Genomic DNA, 21,898 nt, shown 5'->3' with positions numbered 1-21,898 from the left:
AAAAAGACTGAATGGAAACCTATCCCTGATTCTGCAGGTGAACAATATCAAAAGGAACACCTAAAATCCAGGAAACCCCCAGAGAATCCTGTCTCTGGTACGTCTGCCTAAACAAAACAGCGTACTCCTAGCACTGGTCATCACCATGGCCCAGGTCATCACCAGGGCTCATTAGCTCACGTTCTAAAAGTGCAGCATACATTTTCAGTCATCCACCCAAAACCCACTTTCCATCCGAGGAGATACACAGGTTTTTAGTGGAGAGCTCTACTTGTAAAAACACCTAATGCTTTAATCTGCTTTCTTTTCCCATGTGACCTAAGCAGACTTTGAGGTTCATCAACGGCCTGAATATGCACTTATTCAAACAGGCATTAGATCTACACCGAAAGTGATGTCCCTTGAAGTTGTGGCTGTGCTCAACAACATAAATAAAATGAATTTCGTAGCGCGCCCTGCATCGCAAAATGCGATGCAGAGCGTGCTACGAAATCTGTTTTATTAATTAAATTGTTTACTTACCTCCAATTATCCATATTCCTGTTTTTAGCACCCACCACCCTGCCCCTCCCCCGCCCCACCTTTCTGAACCACAGGAACTCCCTCCATGGGCCGCAGCTGCATAGACTCCTAAAGTAGTGATCTACACAAGAACATATGGTCCCAGAGAATTTAAAGAGTCTACCTCAATTAAATCTCTATCCGCCTCTTAAGCAAAGCACTTTGAAGAGCCCTTCTACTAGAGACGTTTTAAAATATTACAATATGCAGATTTATACATATAAAATGTGTACTCTAAAATGTACCTGATAACGCAGAAGAGATTTATGTTAGCATTGTAAACGGAGAAGTCAATGAAAGTTGCTCTTGTCCCTCTTGTCAGCCAACTTTTTTCCTTTAGAGTCTGGATTATTGTTAGACTTTCCTCCATCTTTCTGGATAATGACTTCTTGAATCCTCCACCAAAGTAAGTGCTAACAATTCCCCACTCCACTTCATAAGACTCTGCAGGACTGTATGTCCATCTGTTAGAATAAGAATAGTTTTTGGTCTGGTAAAATAAGCCCTACACAGCACAAATGCTTTAGCAATCTTGCATGTATCTTCCCTTTAAAGCAGCATTTCTTAAGAGTTATAGAGGTGTAATCCGAAATGCTACAAATAGCTATGAACTCAATGTTATAAAAGACACATGGTGAATTGTATATCATGTAGAACATTTTATTTTTTAAAGCCATACTACTCAATGCAATAATTAGCATATTTACTTAAGAAAGATTTCGGGTTAAACCATTTGTTACTGTGCCACTTACCCATTTTTTTACTTTCGGAAAAGTAATTTGAGTTGCCCCACGGTTAAAGAAAATCATTTACTTTAACATATCTCTCCTTTAAAAAAAACTGCTTCTCTTACCTTTTAATTGTAAACTATGACATACTAAACTGGTGACCAGACATCATATCTAAACTAGTCCAAAGCACATATTTTACAGAATAATGATAGCACGCGATACAAAGCTGCCGACCATACACATCGTTACTTCAGTTAACAACTCCACCAATTCACCCAATTATTTTCAATTTCATGTTTTCCTCTCTTTCTGGAAGGAAATATAGAGATGTTATACAATGTAGAAAATGTAGATTCCAGGTCAATGTTTTGATAGACGACAATCAGTATTGGAAGACACTTCATGAAAGTGTCTGTTCTCCTGGGTTTTTAGATTCCGAAGTGAAATAAAAGGGCTGCAATTTAAGTGGCTGGTGAAAAGTGATTATATTGCCTGATCAGTAAATGTGTAGGAATGCAATGCATTTCATGGGTGCGTTAGGACAAAGTATGGTCTCTACTCTGACCAAGAACACAAGTATCCCAATATAGAAGTTCTAGTGATTTCTGTGCAAATGTTACTTTGGGTGGATTTGCAAGGAGGCAAAGAGATTATTGCATCATTTATCAAGCTCAAGCTATATGAGCACTAATGAATAGTATCATCAGATAAAGCTCAATGCAAGTATAGTATACTAAAGATAAGAACATTAGAAAAATGATGACCTATGATACTCACACTAATAGCATTAGAAATATAGAAAAGGCATTGGCATTTATTGTGTGTGCCTAATGAGCTGATTATGAATTGTCCCTCGAGGACTTCTAGGAAAGTACGGACTATAAAAGATTCAGGAGTTGGGGGGGGGGGGGGTTTAGGGGCGGGGCGGGGGTGAGGGCGTAAGTTACTCCGTTCAGCCGAAGAGCCAGGTCTTGAGGGTCTTCCTGAAGGTGTTCAGGGAGGGTGTACGTCTGATGTCTGCCTGTAGCTCGTTCCAGGTCTTGGCTGCGATGTGAGCAAACGATCTTCCGCCTGATCTGGCTCTGCAGATCCGCTGGGTTTCAGCCAGTGCTTGGCTGGATGATTGCATGTTTCTATTGGGTATGTGGAAGTTTATTCTGTTGTTGAGGTATTTGGGTCCGTTGTTGTGCAGGCATTTGTAGGCGTGGGTGAGGATTTTGAAGGTGACTCTCTTTACCACGGGGAGCCAGTGGAGTCGCGGCAGGTGTTGGCTAATGTGTTCGTGCCGGGGAATGCCGAGGATAAGTCTAGCCGCAGGGTTCTGTATTGTTTGCAGAGCAGGGACTTGTTGATGCCGGCATAGATTGCGTTGCCATAGTCTAGTTTGCTGGTGATGAGTGCGTGGGTGACTGTTTTCCTCGATTAGGAGGGGATCCATTTGAAGTCTTTCGGAGGATGTTGAAGCAGCTGGAGGTGACGGCGTTGATCTGTCGGTTCATGGTGAGTGATGAGTCGAGTATGATGCCGAGGTTCTTGGCGTGGTCTGAGGAGGTAGGAGGGCTTCCGAGGGCGGTGGGCAACCAGATATTGTCCCATGCTGAAGGGGTTGTTCCAAGAACGAGTACTTCTGCTTTCTCTGAATTGAGTGTTAGGCAGCTGTTGGTCATTCAGATGGCCACTTCTTGCATTCCTCTCTGGAAGTTGAGTTTTACGGTGGTAGGGTCTTTGGTGAGGGAGAGGATGAGCTTGGTGTTGTCGGTGTACTATATGATGTTGAGGCCATGTTGTCGGACGATGGCTGCGAGGGGGGCCCATGTAGATGTTGAAGAGGGTCGGGCTCAGAGATGACCCTTGTGGTTCTCCGCAGGTGATATCGGTGGGGGGAGAGGAAGGGTGGTAGTGTGATCCTCCTTTGGCTTCTTCCATTGAGGAACAAGTGGATCCAGTCTAGGGCAGTTGCTTGGATGATGGCCTAGCGTAGTCTGGTGATTAGTGTGCAATGAGAGACGGTGTTGAAGGCTGCAGACATGTCGAGGAGGATGGGTGGTTATTTTTTGAGGTCTGTGGGGTCCACCGTGGGTTTCTTGAGCAGGGGTCTGACTTCGGCATGCTTCCAGTCATCTGGGAAGGTGGCTGTTTTGAAGGTGGTGTTGATGGTGTGTTGCAGTTGGGGTGCAATGGTGTCCACTGCTCTGTGGTAGATGTGCGGGGGCAGGGGCCAGTGGGGGCCCCCGAGTAGATGCTTTTCATGACCGCGGTGGTATCCGTTGTTGTGATTGGTGTCCAGGTCGAGATGGTGCGCTGGCTGGTGTCTTGGGAAGGCAAGGGGCTGGCTGAGGTGTCTTGAGGAAGGTCTGTGAAGTTGTCGTATAGTGTGATCTTGTGGTGGAAGAAGGTTCCAAACTTGTCGCAGAGGTCCTGGGAAGGGGTGATGTCTGTGGCTTTGCTGCATGGTTTGGTGAATTCCCCGATGATGTTGAAGAGTTCCTTGGAGTTGGTGAGGATTTTGTTGTGGATTAAGTTCTTTTTGGTTGTCCTGATTTGGTTGTGGTAATCTATCATGGCATTCTTGTAGGTGGAGTAGCTGTCGGTTGTCTTGGAGTTCCTCAAGTTCTTTTCCAGGTCTCTGCAGGTGCGTCTGGCTTCTTGGAGGTTGGTGGTGAACCAGGCGGCTTTCCTGGGTCGTTGTTTGCCAAGGTTGCATAGTGGGGCGAGTTAGTCTGCGCAGTTGGAGATTCATGTGTGGCGTTCTCTGGCTGCGGTGTTTGCGTCGGATGCCCAGGTGTGGTTGTCTCGGGAGAGGCTGGAGTTCAGTTGCTCATTGGTGATTTTGCCCCAGTTCCTTTGTTGCAGGTGTGGGCTGGTTTAGGTGTTTTTGGGTTTCTCGATGGTGAAGTGGAAGCAGTGGTGGTCGGTCCAAGGTGGTTGCGTTGTGTGGCTGAAGCGGACTCTGTTTCCTGCAGCGAAGATGGGGTTGAGGGTGTGCCCTGCCCTGTGTGCTGGTGTGCTGACGAGTTGGTTGAGTCCAATGTTGGGGAGGTTGTAGCGGAGGATGGTGATGTTGGAGTCGCTGGGGTTATCTAGGTGGAAGTTGAGGTCTCCGATGAGTATATAGTTTGCTGATGCAATAGCGTGGGGTGCGATGAAGTCGGTGATGGTGGTGGTGAAGGGTGTCCAGGGGCCGGGAGGTCTATAGATAAGTGTCCCACAGAGTGTGGTTTTGGTGCTGGTCTTGATGTGGAAGTGCAGGTGTTTGGTGGAGGGAAGGGTCTCGCTGGAGGTGGTGAGGCGGAGGGTGTTTTTATGGACTATGGTGAGGTCTCCTCCCGGGTGATTGGAACGGTCTTTCCGCTGGATCTTGTAGCTGTCCGGGGTGGCAGTGTTGATGTCGGGGGCGGATGCGGCGTTGGTCCAAGTCTCTGTGAGGAAGGTGATGTCGGGCGAAAAGGAGTCGAGTAGGTTCCATATTTCCATGGCATGCTTGTGTAGGGAGCGCACGTTGAGGAGGATGCAGCTGAGGGTGTCGTCGGTGTTGGTGGTGTTGGTGGCTGGGGTGGTGTTGAAGGTCCAGCGGTTGCGGAGGCAGGAGAACCCGCCGTGGGTCTTGTTCGGTGAGGCCAATTTGCAGTCTGTTTGTCTTCCTGGGTTTAGTGCGAGGAGAGTGGTGTTGTCATAGCGATGGACGGCTGGAAGTCCAGAGTTCCTGGCGCTGGCCGCGGTCGGGTCATGAACGGGCACAGACAGGCTTGCCTTAGGCGCTCCATCGGCGTGAATGCGCAGCGGCCGCCATTATGTAGGTGGGGGAAGGAACATGCAGCTGGGAGGTGGGAGCGAGGGTATCGGCGGGAAAAAAACGACACAAAAGAAAACAGGAGGGCACAGTTAACAGAGGGTAACAGTAGAATGGACAGCGCACAGGAGGGGAAGCACAAATATCACAAAATAAACAACAAAGCACAACAAGCATTTGCAATGCAATAGGTCTCGCATTAGGACATTTTGAGCTATTGGTATTGTAAATGACCAATTTTTTATTTGTGTTGGGTTTGAAAATAGTGAAATTAATAGCTTTGTCATTTACAATGCCAATAGTTTTAACTTTCGCAAATGTGACTCCTATAGCATTTGTAATGCAATATGTGTTGTATGTACGTGACTTAGATGTATTGATATTACAAATAACAATGGATTTACATTTTTTAAAATTATTAATACTTAAATAAAAGCTATTGTAATTTATAATGGCAATAGGTTAAACTTTTGTAAATAACTTTTGTGAAGATTATGTTCAGTGTATTTCATTGTGACGAAAATCTAAGAACAGAAGTGAAATATTAACATCTTTTTGTGACATTTGTAATAAAGCTTGAAACATTGAGACAACATATTTGAACCAGTTGTTGTTGAATGGTTGCACAGATTGATGCTGTGGTGGTGCTGAGTGATGTTGTGGTGGCGACAAGTGATGCTGTGGCTTTCAGTGATGCTGTGGTAGCGCAAAGTGATGTTGTAGTGACCCTGAGTGATGCTGCGGTGGTGCTGAGTGATGCTGTGATGATGCGATAGAGTGAGTGCGATAGATAGATAGATAGATAGATAGATAGATAGATAGATAGATAGATAGATAGATAGATAGATAGATAGATAGATAGATAGATAGATAGATAGATAGATAGATAGATAGAGTGAGGGTAATAGACAGAGTGAGGGCGATAGATAGATAGAATGAGGGCGCTAGATAGAGTGAGTACGATAGATAGATAGATAGATAGATAGATAGATAGATAGATAGATAGATAGATAGATAGATAGATAGATAGATAGATAGATAGATAGATAGATAGATAGATAGATAGATAGATAGATAGATAGATAGATAGATAGATAGATAGATAGATAGATAGCGTGAGGGTAATAGACAGAGTGAGGGCGATAGATAGATAGAATGAGGGCGCTAGATAGAGTGAGTACGATAGATAGATAGATAGATAGATAGATAGATAGATAGATAGATAGATAGATAGATAGATAGATAGATAGATAGATAGATAGATAGATAGATAGATAGAGTGAGGGCGATAAATAGATAGAGTGAGGGCGATACATAGATAGATAGAGTGAGGGCGATAGATAGAGTGAGGGCGATTGATAGATAGATTAGAATGCTTCGGATGGGCGCAGGGCCTGTCCCCCTGGCCGTTCCACTCCGAACAACTTACAATACACAAGTAAGGAATTACATGATTTGAATGTTGGAGAAATGCTGCCTCCTTGTCCTAGGCTAGCTATGGGCAATATTACTGATTCAAATAAGAGCTTTGTTTGCATCTGCTGTCAGATGCTGCATCCGACTTTTTTGAATTTGCCAATTAAGAGTCGGAAGAAGGCTATATGGAATAACAAGAAGACTCAGGATAGTGAAGAGCTACTAAAATGTATCCTATTTAACGCAAGATCATTGGTGAAACATAGTGAGGAATGTGCACTCCTGTTGGAAAATAATAATGTAAAAATAGCCTTTATCACCGAGACTTGAACTAACAGTGCGTCAGGTCCGGACTTGGTAAAGGCCACACCACCGGGTTTTTACTATCACACGCTCGACCGACCAGCAAGGAAAGGAGGTGGAATTGCTATTATTTATCAGAAGTCTCTCACCCCCAATTTTGTTACGGTCTCTAATGCGGGCGTGAGGCTTTAGCTGTTAACCTTTATTCTACTACTCACAAGCCTTTCAAAGGCATACTCCTATACCGGCCTCCGGGTTCTAAAAGTGGGTTTTTAAACTTGTTGGGCTCGCTATTAGAGGATGGGTTTTGTCTGTCAAGAACTACCGCCCCATCTCGCTGCTCCCGTTTCCTGCAAAAGTCATCGAGAAGACCGTCAACAAGCAGCTGGCCGCCTTCCTCGAGACGAACGGCTCCCTTGACCCCTCGCAGTCTGGCTTCCGGGCCAACCACAGCACCGAGACCGCCCTGATCGCAGACACCGATGACATCCGAGCGCTGCTCGACAACGGAGAAACAGCGGCCCTCATCCTCCTCGACCTCTCCGCGGCCTTCGACACTGTCTGCCACCGCACCCTAGTACAACGCCTCAGCAACGTCGGAGTCCAGGAGAAGGCACTGGAGTGGATCATCTCCTTCCTCGCTGGAAGGACACAGAGAGTCCGCCTCCCCCCGTTCAGATCCGAAGCCACCGAAGTCATCTGCGGCGTCCCTCAAGGCTCCTCGCTCAGTCCAACCCTCTTCAACATCTACATGAGCCCCCTCGCAGACATCGCACGCCAGCACAACCTCAACATCATCTCCTACGCCAACGACACCCAGCTGATCCTCTCCCTGACCAACGACCCCGCCACCGCCAGAGCCAACCTTCACGAAGGGATGAATGAGGTATCCGAATGGATGAAGAGCAGCTGCCTGAAACTGAACTCGGACAAGACGGAAGTCCTCATCCTGGGATCCTCACCCTCCGCCTGGGACGACTCCTGGTGGCCCCCCGCCCTAGGCAGCGCACCCAAACCAACAGACCACGCACGCAACCTGGGCTTCATCCTGGACTCCTCCCTCTCCATGACCAGACAAGTCAACGCCGTCTCCTCGTCGTGCTTCAATATCCTGCGCATGCTACGTAAGATCTTTCGGTGGATCCCCACCGAGACCAGGAAGACGGTCACCCAGGCCCTCGTCACCAGCCGTCTGGACTACGGCAACACCCTCTACGCCGGAACCACCGCCAAACTCCAGAAGAGACTCCAGCGGATCCAGAACGCCTCAGCACGACTCATCCTGGACATCCCCCGTCGCAGCCACATCTCCGGACACCTGAGAGATCTGCACTGGCTCCCGGTCAACAAGAGAATCACCTTCCTTCTCCTCACCCACGCACACAAAGCCCTACACAGCCAAGGCCCAGGATACCTCAACGGCCGCCTCAACTTCTATGCTCCCAAACGCCAGCTCCGTTCGACCAGCCACGCCCTCGCCGCCGTCCCCCGCATCCGCAGAGCCACCACAGGGGGACGGTCCTTCTCCTACCTCGCCGCCAAGACATGGAACTCCCTCCCCACCCACCTCCGCCTGACCCAGGACCACCTCGCCTTCAGGAGGCAACTCAAGACCTGGCTGTTCGAGCAGTAGCGGATCCCCCCCCTCAGCGCCTTGAGACCCTCTGGGTAAGTAGTGCGCTATATAAATACGATGATTGATTGATTGATTGATTGGAAGCGTTCACGGTGTTGGGAGATTTTAATTTCCACCTTGAAATTGCTGATGATCCTGACACGTCCAGGCTGGAACAAACTATGGGTTTAGGAGGTCTCAAACAAATGGTGACACCCCCTACACACGTAAAAGGTCACAAACTGGATGGTATCTACTCTAACAATAAAGAGCTGGCCGGTGTTTCAGTCTCTACGATTTTATGGTTGGATCATTGTGCGATAAATTTGAACTGAGTAACTCCTCGGTCCGCCCTGTGGGTCTGACACAGGCCAAGGAGATCATCACCAGAGCCTGGGGCAAATTGGATGTTGAAAGTCCTGAATTGGGTCTGAAAAACTCCATGTGTCAACCGCAGTCGCATGTTGAGGAGGCAACGCTCATTTACGACAACGGCTCCTTGGTACTCAGAAGAGCTCAGGGCCAAGAAACTGGCCTGTAAAATGCTGAAAGAATATGGCGTAAACATTACACAGAATCCGATAAGGTAAAATATAAAATCTGTATCTCTGGATATAAACAAATGCTTTTAGAAGCAAAAAAAGAGTATTTCTCAAGGGCGCACGAGCTGAATGGCCGCACTTCAGTGAGGCTCCAGCAGCCTGGCACTAACATCCGTCATTTATCCTGTTGATCCTGCTCCCACCCGCCCGAAACTCCCCACGAAGGAACAGCAAGCGCCGCTGAACACTCGGTGCACGTTTGGAGGCTCTACCTCCTTTGGTTTCGGAGTTGGCGCCATTTGAATATACGGCCCGGGGAGCGCCCTGCCGCTGTGGAGCCCTGAGGCGGCTCCTGGAACTACGTGACTCCGGGGCTCACCATGAGGCAGGCGGGCCTACGGAGCTGAGGCGGGCGGCGCTCCTCGTCTTGCTTGCGGAGGCGGGAATTCACTGACACCGGGAAATATACCGGTGAGAGACACTGTGCACGGACGGATTGCAGCGCCTGGGGTGGTTATCGGGCGCCGATGGCAATACTTCCGCCTCTGCGGACTCGAGGTTAGTTGCTGCGGCGGGCGCGATCCCATAGCGCCATATCAGCCACACTGCTGCCTTCATATAGTGTGTCCCAAGCCCTAGACTGTGTGATAACATTTTCATGCGCTCAGGCCAAGGACTCCGCTACGGACATAACACCAGGCCAAGACTGTGCACGTGTAGGCTTCCCCATTGCCCGGGATACTGTGGTGGGCCTCGGGAAACTGCCTGCTGCCCTGTGCTGTGGCGCCTGCGGCGGCGCAGTTGACCCGAGCGAGCAGAGCCCTGTTACATACACCAGCCCATGCCCCACGCTTTATTTCACTGTGAATCTCCCCTGCGGACGCCACCAAGACTTTCCCTTCCAACTTGTGACACAGGCGAAGCAGCGCAACTACTAAATAGCGCCACGTCGACAGTAGGGGGCCATCTTAATCTCGCACTGCACCAGGCGGGATAAGAATATCGCTAGGTCAGAACGCTTTTCTCTCCTTGCTGTCATGGGGAAACCAAATAACAAGCAGCCCAAGCTGCAGTTTGAGACCGCAGCGCAAAAGAAGGTGACAAGGCACACAGGAGACAGCGGGCAACCCCGGAGTCCATCTACGGAGGTATCCACGTCGGCCCACACAGTTCCAGATATTGCCACGATGCTGCATGAGATGCGCCAGGGCTTTGCCACTGTTGTCGATAAGGTTGATAGACTATCCGCCAGAATGGACGGCATAGTCCAGAAGATGGATATCCATGAAGAGCGCATTACAGAAGTGGAGCGCCGAATATCAGAGAATGACGACACCACAGCGGCGCATACCTCGCGACTTTCAAGAATGGACAATTGATTACCGCCAAAAATGAGGAGTTGGAAGCGAGAAGTCGACGAAATAACATCCGCGTCACGGGCATACCAGAGTCGACCAACACGGGGAAGATGGAGCTATACATTGAAAAGATACTTACAGCAGCAGTGGGGGCGGAGGCCCTCTCAAACCAGTTCATTGTGGAGCGCGCTCATCGCTCACTTGGACCCCAACCCAAGCCTGGAGCCCCGCCGAGACCCATAATTGCGTGCCTGCTCAACTATAGAGACCGCGATGCGGCACTACGAGCGGCCCGGGCGAACCAGAACCTTACATACAATGGTGTGTCCTTTTCTATTTATCCTGACTTCACCCCAGTGGTACAAGAGCAGCGGCGGAAGTTCCTTGCTGTTAAGAGGAAGCTTTGAGACTTGAACATTGATTATGCCCTCTTATACCAGTGGAGCCGTATAGATTGAGCGAGCGGGGATGGAAGTCGGATGCTACTGTTATTTCTGCGCCCCTTGCCTTTTTGTTGGGACTTCTTGGGGGGGTGGGGGAAGGGGTCCAATTTGGGAGAAATGTTTGGTTTAGGTTCATGACATGTGCAATAGGTACCGAAGAGCTGCTTCTCTGTCTCGGTAAGGGACATTTTGATTATGTCCGGGAGGTGGGTAGGCCTGTTTTGAGATGTGTGGAATGTGCGTTGCTAGGACATATTGCTGGAGACGGGGTGTTGCCCCTGGGCTGAGACTTCCATTCTCTCTGGGGAATACTGGGCGGTCGAGACTTAAGGAGGGTCTGCTACTTGCTGATTGTGGATACGCCATACTGGATGCCTTGCTCTCTAATTTATATATCCAATTACACGCATGGGGGACACAAACCTGAATGTGATCACATGGAACGTTAGAGGTCTGGGTGATCATAGAAAAAGGAGACAAATACTGGGATATCTTGATCGCCATAAAGTTCACATTGCTTTCCTACAAGAAACGCATTTCGCTCCTCATAAACCACACTCTTTTGGAAAGAGATGGGCCTCGTATACAGTCTTCTCCTCATACTCCTCATATGCACGGGGTACGGCTATTCTGATCAAAAGAAATACACCTTTCCATCTAGCAGGCTCAACGACAGACCCACAGGGGCGATATTGCTTAATGTGGGGTCGGTTGGGTCGTATGGCTGTGACGCTCGCCTGCTGTTATGGGCCTAACGTGGACGATCAGCAGTACTTTACTGAATTATGGGCAGCGATAGTGGGGACGGGACCACAACACCTCATATGGGGGGGGTGATTTCAATACAACCCTAAATCCTGTTTTGGACAGGTCACACCCCGCCCCCCACCACTAAACTAGTGGGAGGAAGGTCCTCCATGCGACTATTGATGGTAATAATCTCATTGATGCATGGCGATCTCAGTATGGGGCAAGGGGGGAAGGCACTCATTTCACCGCACAGGCTAGATCATGGGCCAGACTTGATTACATACTCCTGACATCACACCTCTACATATCACTGGTGCACGCGACACACCTCCCCAGAACATATTCCGACCACTCACCTGTCCTCATCACATTGAGAGGCACTGAACTGGGCCCCCCTGTCACGCAATGGTGTATGCAACCCTCGATGCTACTGGACACGGAGTTCCAGGAAGAGCTTCGAGAGGAATGCCTAGACTTCTTTAAACGCAATAAAGACTCAGTCCAGGATGTCGAAACTATATGGGATGCATTTAAAGCCACGCTCAGGGGTCTTTGCATTTCAAAGGGCTCGGGGGTACTCAGGAGCATACTAAATAGATTGAAGTCTCTGGAATCGGACCTCAGAAACGCGGAAGAGGCCCTCCGAGCGAACCCTGGGAGCAATACCCTAGCTGAGATACGGGAGAAACTATCGGAATATACTGATGAAGCTGCATGGGAGGTGAAATTCAGGAACAAACACTGGGTGGCCAGAAGATATGGGGAGGGTGAGAGGCCTGGGAAAGCCTTAGCTGCAATGATTAAACTTATGCGTTCGCCAACTGTCATACTTGAGTTGGAAACTGCTGAAGGGCTGGTACTCAGGGACACCACACAAATACTGAATGAATTTGTACGACACTATAGTACACTATACTTCTCAACCAGGACAGGTGAACTGACACTAGATGACTACTTGGCAGATGTATCATTGGGGTGGCTGAGTGATTCACAAAGGGCTTTTCTGAGTGCCCCATTCGAACTAGATGAGGTCAGGGAGGCTATCATGCACATGAAATCGGGTAAAGCCACCGGGCTGAATAGCATTCCTATTCAATTTTACAAGACATTCATAGACTTCATGGCACCGGTACTGCGCGAAGTATATGAAGATGCGCTGGAGGTTGGCCACCTTCCTGCCTCCTTGAGAATCGCTCTCATCACGTCCCTACACAAGCCGGGGAAGCCCGCTACTCATTGCGATTCATACAGACCCCTATCATTGCTGAATTGCGACGTGAAGATTCTCGCCAAATTAATTGCGGCGCGCATTAGCCTTCTACTGCCTGACCTAATACTCCCTGATCAGGCTGGATTTGTCCCAGGCAGAGCGACATCGCACAACCTCCGCACCTTTTTTTCTGTCTATGATTCCGTTCACGAGGACTTGCCAATGGCAGCCATTTTTTTAGACGCCACCAAGGCGTTTGACTCGCTCGAGTGGGATTATGTATTTCGGGTACTCGAGCGGATGGGCTTCCCAATTATTTTCATCTCCTGGATCAGATTATTATATACACGCCCAGTAGCCAGAGTACTCATTAACGGGAGATTGTCTTCGGAATTCCCTGTCTCCAGGGGAACTAGGCAGGGTTGCCCCCTTTCCCCACTCCTGTTTGCCATAGTCACAGAACCCCTTGCAGCTAAACTACGTCAACATCATCGAGATAGTGCATTGCGATGTTTTCAAAGGCAGATACTCATTTCAATGTACGCCGATGATATTACACTCTATGTTCGCCACCCAGGTGAGAACCTGCACCCCATACTTAGAGAATTCATACGGTTTGGAGCTCTCTCTGGCGTCCAGATTAACTGGAACAAGTCATGCATTTTCCCACTCACTGCCTCGACACATAAGTTTCCACTGGAATACCCACTTGCTTGGTGTGAGGGAGATTTTAAATACCTGGGTATACATATAGAAAAGGATAGGGAGGCACTGATTCGTGCTAACTATGGCACATTAATGGATAAAATCAGTGATAATATTTCCAGATGGATAACCCTTCCCCTGTCTATGGCGGGGAGAGCTTCGTTAGTCAAGATGGTGATACTCCCTCAGCTTCTGTATCTCTTTCTGAACATACCATTTCATCCCGGAGCCTATTTTTTTCGGCTGCTGCGCTCAGAGCTGCTCAAGCTGGTATGGGGTGGGAAATCACCTAGACTCAAATGGGAGGTCCTTATCAGACCTTACTCGCAAGGTGGTTTTGGGATTGGTGGAGAAGTGTGGCTCAGGGGTTAGAGGCGGCAGACCCGGAAGCTGAGATCGGCCCTGGACCAGTGTTTAATTCCCCGCCTCGGCGGGTCTTGGGCTAAAAATTCCACGGACTCGATAATTCTCGCTCCGGTGCCTTCTCGACTCACGGGTTCACACTCTGCGACTCTGGGCAATAGCTTGCTTAATCTCCACAACGGCCCCTCGCGGCGGGATGCCTGGCTTTCACCTTGTGGATACCCTGCCGGGGTTATCTCACAGGAGAATACCAGGACGGGTTCCCTAAGGAAGCGCCGGGAAACCCACTGCGGGTAGCTGTGCGCTATATAAGCTCAAATACATTTACATTTACATTTACATTCCAGATTTCGAACTTTATTACCGAGCTGCCCAGGCCCACTTTGCCTACTTCTGGATTCGGCAACCTAGGTACATGCCCCAACTGGCAGCTGAACATTGGCTGGCACACCCAACACCGATTGAAGGTGCGTTATACTCCCCGGTAGAAGGTAGGGATAAAACCCCAAACACAGTACTTAGCACTGTGACTGCGTGGAATCATATTAGTTCGAGACTCGATTTACAACTACTATATGCCCCACTATTGCCCTTGACTTATCACCCGCAGCTGCCGCTTTTACAGGAAGCTGGCTTTCAAAAGCTGTTGACGAAAATACATGTTCGTACATGGGGGACTTATACCGTGATGGCACCTTCCGTACCAAAGACCAGCTTTACGAAGGAATACAGCCGACACCACTAGAGGTATTTTACTATATCAGGCTCCGGCATGGTTTACAGGCAGTTACACCTGACTTCCCACGCGAACCTCCTGTACTTCTCCCACTACAGAACCTACTTCTACACGATAACCCTAACAAACTGGTATCTACGCTATATAAATCGGTCCGTGTAAATATGGACTATACAGATTAACCTGCCAGGAAGAAGTGGGACCAGGAATTGGCCATGGCACTTACTGACAGGCAATGGGAATTCTGTTTACAACAAACTGAGCGCATATCATCTAGCAGTAGATATAGGATTATTCATTATAAATTCCTACACAGATTATATCACACACCGGCACGTCTGCATAGATTCCAACTGCGGTCTACTGACACATGTGACAGATGTGGGGCTCCGGGGCTGATTTCTTACACCTTGCATGGGGATGTGATCAGGTATACCGCTATTGGGATCAGGTTTTTCAGGCAATATCCAAAATGATACACATGGCGGTGGACCCATCTCCGATAGTGGCACTGCTGGGCTATGTTGAACCACTTCAAGCGGCCCACCGCAAATATGTGGCACTGGCCATGCTATTGGCCAAGCGCAGAGTGGCCTGTAGGTGGGGGAGGGGAAGAGCACCCAAATTCAAGGATTGGATGCGGGACATGGTGTACTGCCAAGAACAATTACATACTTACTCTGAACTGTTGCCGTCCACCACCAGGCCCACTGACATATGGGCCCCGCTGCAATGTTATTTACTAGCGGAATCTCCAGAAGATGCCAGAGATTGAGGTTGGGATGCTGGGATGTTGCTGTGGTGCTACTTGGTCACGGGGTGTTGTGAAGACGAGCTAGGCAGGTGTGGGCTCAGATGCTGCCATCATTGTTCCCCCCCCCATCCTTACCGGTGGACCACTCCTGCTAACGAAGTGATGCCCCGCCTCCATGGGAGGCGCTATAGTGCTAACTGCCCTATGCCTCAGATATGGTGGTTCATTTGATCGTCTCACGTGACGTAATAAATTGTTCCAGCTTTGTTGTGATTCTCTTTGCATGTCCTGCATGTATTATGACGCACGTTGATGTAGGCCCGCCACCATGCTGGCGCACGAGCCTCTCCCACTAGTGGATGGGATACCGCACATGTTCAAGGTTAACAAAAAATATAAAAAAGTGAGACGAACTGATCTAGTCATGTTGAGTATGTACTTGTCACTATGTTGATATGACGTCTATACAGCGGTATGTGTACCATCTTTATTATGTATTTGACCATCCTGACGATTTGTACCGATAGCGGCCGGCCTCAGGGTTGTAGGCATGACGCTGTGTATCCTTGACAGTACTCAATAAACGTCTTGCACCAAAAAAAAAAAAAAAAAAAAGAGTATTTCTCGCTGCAAATATCTAAGGCTGAATCCAATTCAAAAGAACTGTTCAAGACCATTATTAAACTATCTAGCCCCAACACTGCCAAGATACAGGGCGACCCAGAATTTTGCAACAAGATTGCAGAATTCTTCAAAGTAAAAGTAGAAACTATATTTTCTTCTCTGGTAGATTTGATTAATAACAATCAGACCAACTACAACAAAAATGATGGGCCTGTGTGGGCTGTCCCAGTGAGATCTTTGGACTCATTTACCATTTTGGAAAGACCTGATACACTTAAACTGCTGGATCTCTTTAAATCGGGTGCACCTAGTGATCCTTGTCCAGTGTGGAATATTAAGCAGATCCCTGACCTGATTGGATCTGCACTTACCCCTTTGCTTAATACAGTTCTATCGGTATGCAACGGTTACCACGCATTTTTTACAACGCGGTACCGTTAGCACGCTACTTTTACCACGCAGGTCACTACAACGAAATGCGCTGGGGGGCGCTCCAGGATAGTAAATACTATCCAACTCCTTTCCCTAGAGTCCACGGGGACTGGAGTTGGAATAGTAAATTAAATAATTTACTATCCAGCACTCCTCCACACAAGTCGTTGTAACGACTTGCGTGGTAAAAGTAGCGTGGTAACGGTACGCGTTGTAAAAGTACGCGTGGTACCGTCATACATCCAGTTCTATCTTCTGGAGTCTTTCCTAAATCATGGAAAAAAGCTTCAGTGCTGCCGTTTCTGAAGAAACAGTCACTAGACCCTAAGGTTCCTAACAACTATGGACCAATTTCTAGGCTCCCGTTGCCAGCGAAAGTGCTAGAAAAGGAAATGAATAGACAACTTAGTGATTTTCTGTCATTCAATAACATCTTAGACCCATCGCAATATGGTTTTAATGCCTTTCACAGCACTGAGCTGGCCCTATTAAAATCTATGGAGGAAATCAGAGAGGCAGTGGATAAGGGAGGAAATGCCATACTAATCCTATTGGACCTATCTGCGGCCTTGGACACCGTTCACCACATGGTACTGCTGAACCGGCTTTCGGACATAGGGGTCTATGGCTCAGATTGGGAATTGTTGCAATCATTCCTATCGGACATGTATCAAACAGTTGACCTGGACGGGAACATGTCAGAACAATTCACTCTTCCATGTGGGGTGCCACAGGGCTCGGCACTTAGCCCTACACTTTTTAATATCTACGTGGCACATCTGGCCGGCATCATCAGGTCTTTTGGTTTTCAGCTCACCTCCTATTCTGACGACACACAAATTGTGTTGTCGCTGACTGAGGGAGCGGAAAGAAGACGGGTGATCTCTTCCATGAGTGCATGGGCTCTATTTCTACCTGGATGTCCTCCAATTGCTTAAAATTAAACTCGAGTAAGACCGAGGTCTTGAAATTTGGCAACAATTCTTTGGTCTGGACACCTGAGTGGTGGCCGGAGGATTTGTGTGTGCGTCCTGAACCATCAAGGAAAGCCAAGAATCAGGGGATCTTGGTGGACAATAAACTCACCATGGGGGACCAGGTGAACATGGTGACCTCAGCATGTTTTATGGTCCTCAGAATCATCAAAAAAATAAAGGTCTTCCTGACTAAAGACAATCTTAGGACGGTGGTGACAGCACTCATAATGTCGTGGCTAGACTATTGCAACAGTCTTTATCTTACAGTTCAAAAACAACATATGAACAGGTTGCAATTGGTCCAGATCGCGGCAGCTAGAGTGCTGCCCGAAACATCGAGGTTTACCTCTGTCAAAGGAGACTTGAGGAAATTACATTGGCTTCCAATACCGCTAAGATCACGCTTTAAGGCACTATCTATTGTCTTTAAGGCGGTCAATGGCATTGGTCCAGAATTTATTAGGAAGAAATTCTCCTGGTACATTCCAGGGAGATTATTAAGATCTACTGGAGCCAAACTCGTTCAGGTCCCCCTTTTCAGGAAGACCAACTGGGGAGGTAGAAGTTTTGTTCAATGTGCAGCTAAAGCCTGGAAGGAACTTCTGTTCCAACTTAGAAATGCTCCAGACCTCATCTCCTTTCGCAAGTGCTTGAAGACATGGCTTTTCTCTTACTGCTAGGCCTATGCTGGCCAGGTAGTCAGTACTTAGTGGCAGGACACCCTAGGGTAATCGTGCACTCTATAAGTATTAATATTAATAATAGCTAGATAGATAGATAGATAGATAGATAGATAGATAGATAGATAGATAGATAGATAGATAGATAGATGGATAGATAGATAGATGGATAGACAGATGGAGTGAGGGGCGATAGATAGAGTGAGGGCTATATATAGATAGAGTGAGGGCGATAGATTGATACAGTGAGGGCAATAGATGGATAGATAGAGTGAGGGCGATAGATAGATAGAGTGAGGGTGACAGATAGAGTGAGGGCGGCGGATAGAGTGAGGGCGATAGATAGATAGAGTGAGGTGGCCTCGTGGTGGACGTGGTGATGGTAGTTGACATGGTGGTGGACCTGGTGGACATGTTGGTGGTGGACGTGGTGGTGGTGGACATGGTGGACATAGTGGTGGCGGATGTGGTGGCGGACTGTGGTGGATGTGGTGGTGGTGGACGCGGTGATGGTGGTCGGGGTGGACGCGGTGGTGGTGGATGCGGTGGTGGCGGACATGGTGGTGGTGGACGTGATGGTGGTGGACGTGGTGGTGGTGGATGTGGTGGTGGTGGTGGATTTGGTGATGTGGTGGTAGTGGAGGTAGATGTGGTGGATGTGGTTGTTGTTGGTGGTGCACGTGGTGGTCGTGGACGTGGTGGTGGATGTGATGGTGGATGTGGTGGTAGTGGTAGTTGTGTTGGACATGGGGGTGGTGGTGGTGGGTGGTGGATGTGGTGGTGGTGGAGGTGGGTGTGATGGTGGTGGTGGACGTGGTGGTGGTGGACATGGTGGTGGTGGGCGTAGTGGTGGTGGATGGGCTGGTGGTGGATGTGGTGGTGGTGGAGGTGGTGATTGTGGATGTGGTGGTGGTGGACGTGGTGGTGGTGGATGTGGTGGAGGAGGTGGTGGTGGGCGTGGTGGTGGACGTGGTGGTGGGTGTGTTGGTGAATGTTGTGGTGTTGGTGGTGGACATGGTGGTGGTGGACGTGGTGGTGGTGGACATGGTGGTTGTGGATGTGGTGGTGGTGGATGTGGTGGTGGTGGATGTGGTGGTGATGGTGGGTGTGGTGGTGGGCGTTGTGGTGGTGGACATGGTGGTGGTGGACGTAGTGGTGGTGGACAGGGTGGTGGTGGACAAAGTGGTGGTGGATGTGGTGGACGTGGTGGTGGTGGATGTGGTGGTGGTGGACATGGTTGTGGTGGACATAGTGGTGGTGGACATGGTGGTTGTTAGAAATGGGATCCCTGGCTGGCCAGGGCTTGCGCCAAAGTCAGTCAGAGACCACCACTCCTAAGTCAGGGCAAGGGAGTTACACGCCAAGATAACCCCTGCTCACCCTCTAGGTAATGTGGCGCGAGCAGCAAGGCTAAACTTGGAGGCGATGTGAGTTAAGTATTTGCGCACGCACCCCAGCAACAACACCCAAGGCCCACCACAAAGGAAACTCCGCACAAGGTTATATATAAAAATAGCCTTTGTATTATACCAAAACACATTAGATAAATCACACACTTTACAATGTGCCAACAGGCACGGGCAGAATTTACAGGGGATATGTACAAGACAGGGCCACCTGGACCTCTGTCAGGAATCAGCACTTTTAGAACTTAGCACTAGGTAGAATTAGCACTTAGAACATGGAATATAAATAACTGTGGCACAAAATAGAACATAAAGCACACAACCAGTAACTACTGGTAAAGGTTAAGTACCACCTACACAATCCTAACCACCTTAGGAACAGGTCACGCAGGGATCCAGGACCTCACTAGCACCACCTGTACTAGCAAGAACAACCACCTAAGTATCACAATACAATTAGGGGTATAGGCACATTACACATGATGCATCACAACACATTCAGAGGTGTAGGGGAGGAAAACACATGATGCAGAACCTACATTCAGCGGTGTAAAAACAAGGCACATGACGCATAAGAACACATTCAGAGGTGCAGGGAAGGAAAAAGGAAAACACATGATGCATTAAACAACACATTCAGCGGTGTATTAAACAACAATTGCGCCAACTCGCATAAGTTACCACCTGTGACGGTCCCTAGGCCAACTGGCCTTGTTGGGGCTAGGACGCCCTGTGTCCCAGTGTCAGGGGCCTAAACGTGGCAGCTGCCCACGAAGTGCTGGGCAGCTGTAAGTCTCCTCTGGGCTCCTAAAAGGAACAATAGCGCAAAAACGATGTGGGAGCCTAGCAGGCTCCGAAACAATTTACTGGGCCCTCAGGAGCCTCTCCTAGGCTCTTAATTCCAAGAAATGGCGCCACGAGTCCCTCGGGCTCTGAAAACAAATGCGGTGCCTGCCTTGAGCCTCTCGGGGCTCTACGTAAAGAAAACTGCCCCCGTGATGCTAGAGCCTCGTGGCCTCTCAAGAAGAATGTGCCCCGCCGTTGGAGTCCCCCTCCTGGGGACTCGGGAATCGAAGATGCCCCCAAGAGCCTCATGGGCTCTTTACACAAATGGGACGCCTTGAGCCCCTCGGGGCTCTGAGCCAACTGCGGCGCCCTGAGGAGCTTCTCAGGCTCCAAAGAAATGATGCCTCGTCACTGGCGGAGTCTCCCTCGGGGACTCAGACTCACAATGGCCCCCAGAGCGTCCCCCTGGCCCGTTCACACTCACCGGGCTTGATTGCGGGGAGGCTCCGACGTCGCGGCGGCTCGTGGGCTGCGGGGCTCTTCTTCAGCCTCCTGGCTACACTCCGGGGCTCTCCCTCGGTCCCGGGAGCCCCGTGAAGGCCGGCGCCGCTCTCCTCTTGTCCTGAGGCCCCGCCTACAACCAGGCGAGCCGCGGGCACTTCCGGGCCGCGCTGCTGAGGGCAGCCAGTAGCAGCGCGGCCCTGGGGACGTGGAGGCGGCACTTCCGGGTCGCACTAGGCAGCGGCCCGGCAACGATTTCAATGCCCCTGGGCTGCGGCGGTGATTTTCGAGGAGCAATGCCGGGTGGGCACCGGCTGGTTAAAAATAAACAATAAATCGAGGTGGGCACTCGATCTGGCCAAAAACAGCGCAAGGTCCATGGCAGGGTGGGACCCTTGCAGGGCATGTTAAAATCGGCGTGGGCAGCCGCAAAAGGAAAAGTAAAGCGCTCCCAGCGCTGTGGTGAAGGCACAGCGTTCCCAAGCGCTGTAAGACAAATACAGCGCTCCCAGGCGCTATAAGACCAACAAGATTCAAGCAAAGTTCCTAGGTAGGCAGGAAGGCGAGGCTGGGCACAGACCCAGCTCACTGGGTCTCCAGGCAGGGAGACCATCAAAGTGGCGGTCCTCCTGCCCAGCAACAGCAGCAGCCTCCTCAGGATCCTGGAAGAGAACAAATTGTAAGGGGACACAGCCCCTTCTTATACTGTAAATTCCTTTGTCTGTAGGTGCAGGGTGGGGGAGAAACCAGTCGCAGCTGGTTTTGGAGCACCCTTGATGGCTCAACCACCCCTTTCATTCACTAGGGAGGCTAAGGTCGTTAGACGCACCACAGGGGGCGGAGCCAGCATTGTGTGGGGAAAACCCAGCCTCATTCAGGACACAGGTGCACTCCTCCCCAGCCATCAGCATGCTAATCTCCACACTCACCACCGGGCAGACCCATCATGACTCATGGAGCCTGGCATCCCAGCCAGCTCCAGCCAATCACACGCCAGCACCCTCACTGCACACACACATCAATGTCTAGAAGTGGCACTTCCCCACTAGACACATACACGCCACACATACTATTGTGCAGCATTCACTCTCACCAGTTCACACATACCAAATGTGAGCATGCACGCCTCACGCATCAGGAACTTCCAGGGAGACAGACATTCCCCATGCATTCCTATGGGAGGGCAGGCCAACTTCACTCCATGCACTCAGAGTG

General features: G+C 49.5%; 1 protein-coding gene across 1 annotated transcript in view; it reads right to left on the bottom strand.

The window, feature by feature from the left end:
• The window catches only part of PKD2L2 (polycystin 2 like 2, transient receptor potential cation channel), a 1,643,803-nt gene that overhangs the window by 1,012,025 nt on the left and 609,880 nt on the right, over window positions 1-21,898 (bottom strand). The window contains exon 6 of the mRNA XM_086929456.1: window positions 807-1,025. Coding sequence (XP_086785582.1) covers window positions 807-1,025 — 219 coding nt within the window. The remainder of the gene's footprint in view (window positions 1-806; window positions 1,026-21,898) is intronic.

Source organism: Lissotriton vulgaris, chromosome 7 (assembly GCF_964263255.1).
Source record: "Lissotriton vulgaris chromosome 7, aLisVul1.2, whole genome shotgun sequence".
NCBI lineage: Eukaryota > Metazoa > Chordata > Amphibia > Caudata > Salamandridae > Lissotriton > Lissotriton vulgaris.
The sequence above is the reverse complement of the archived record's forward strand: the minus strand, read 5'-3'. Positions and strand labels throughout refer to the sequence as shown.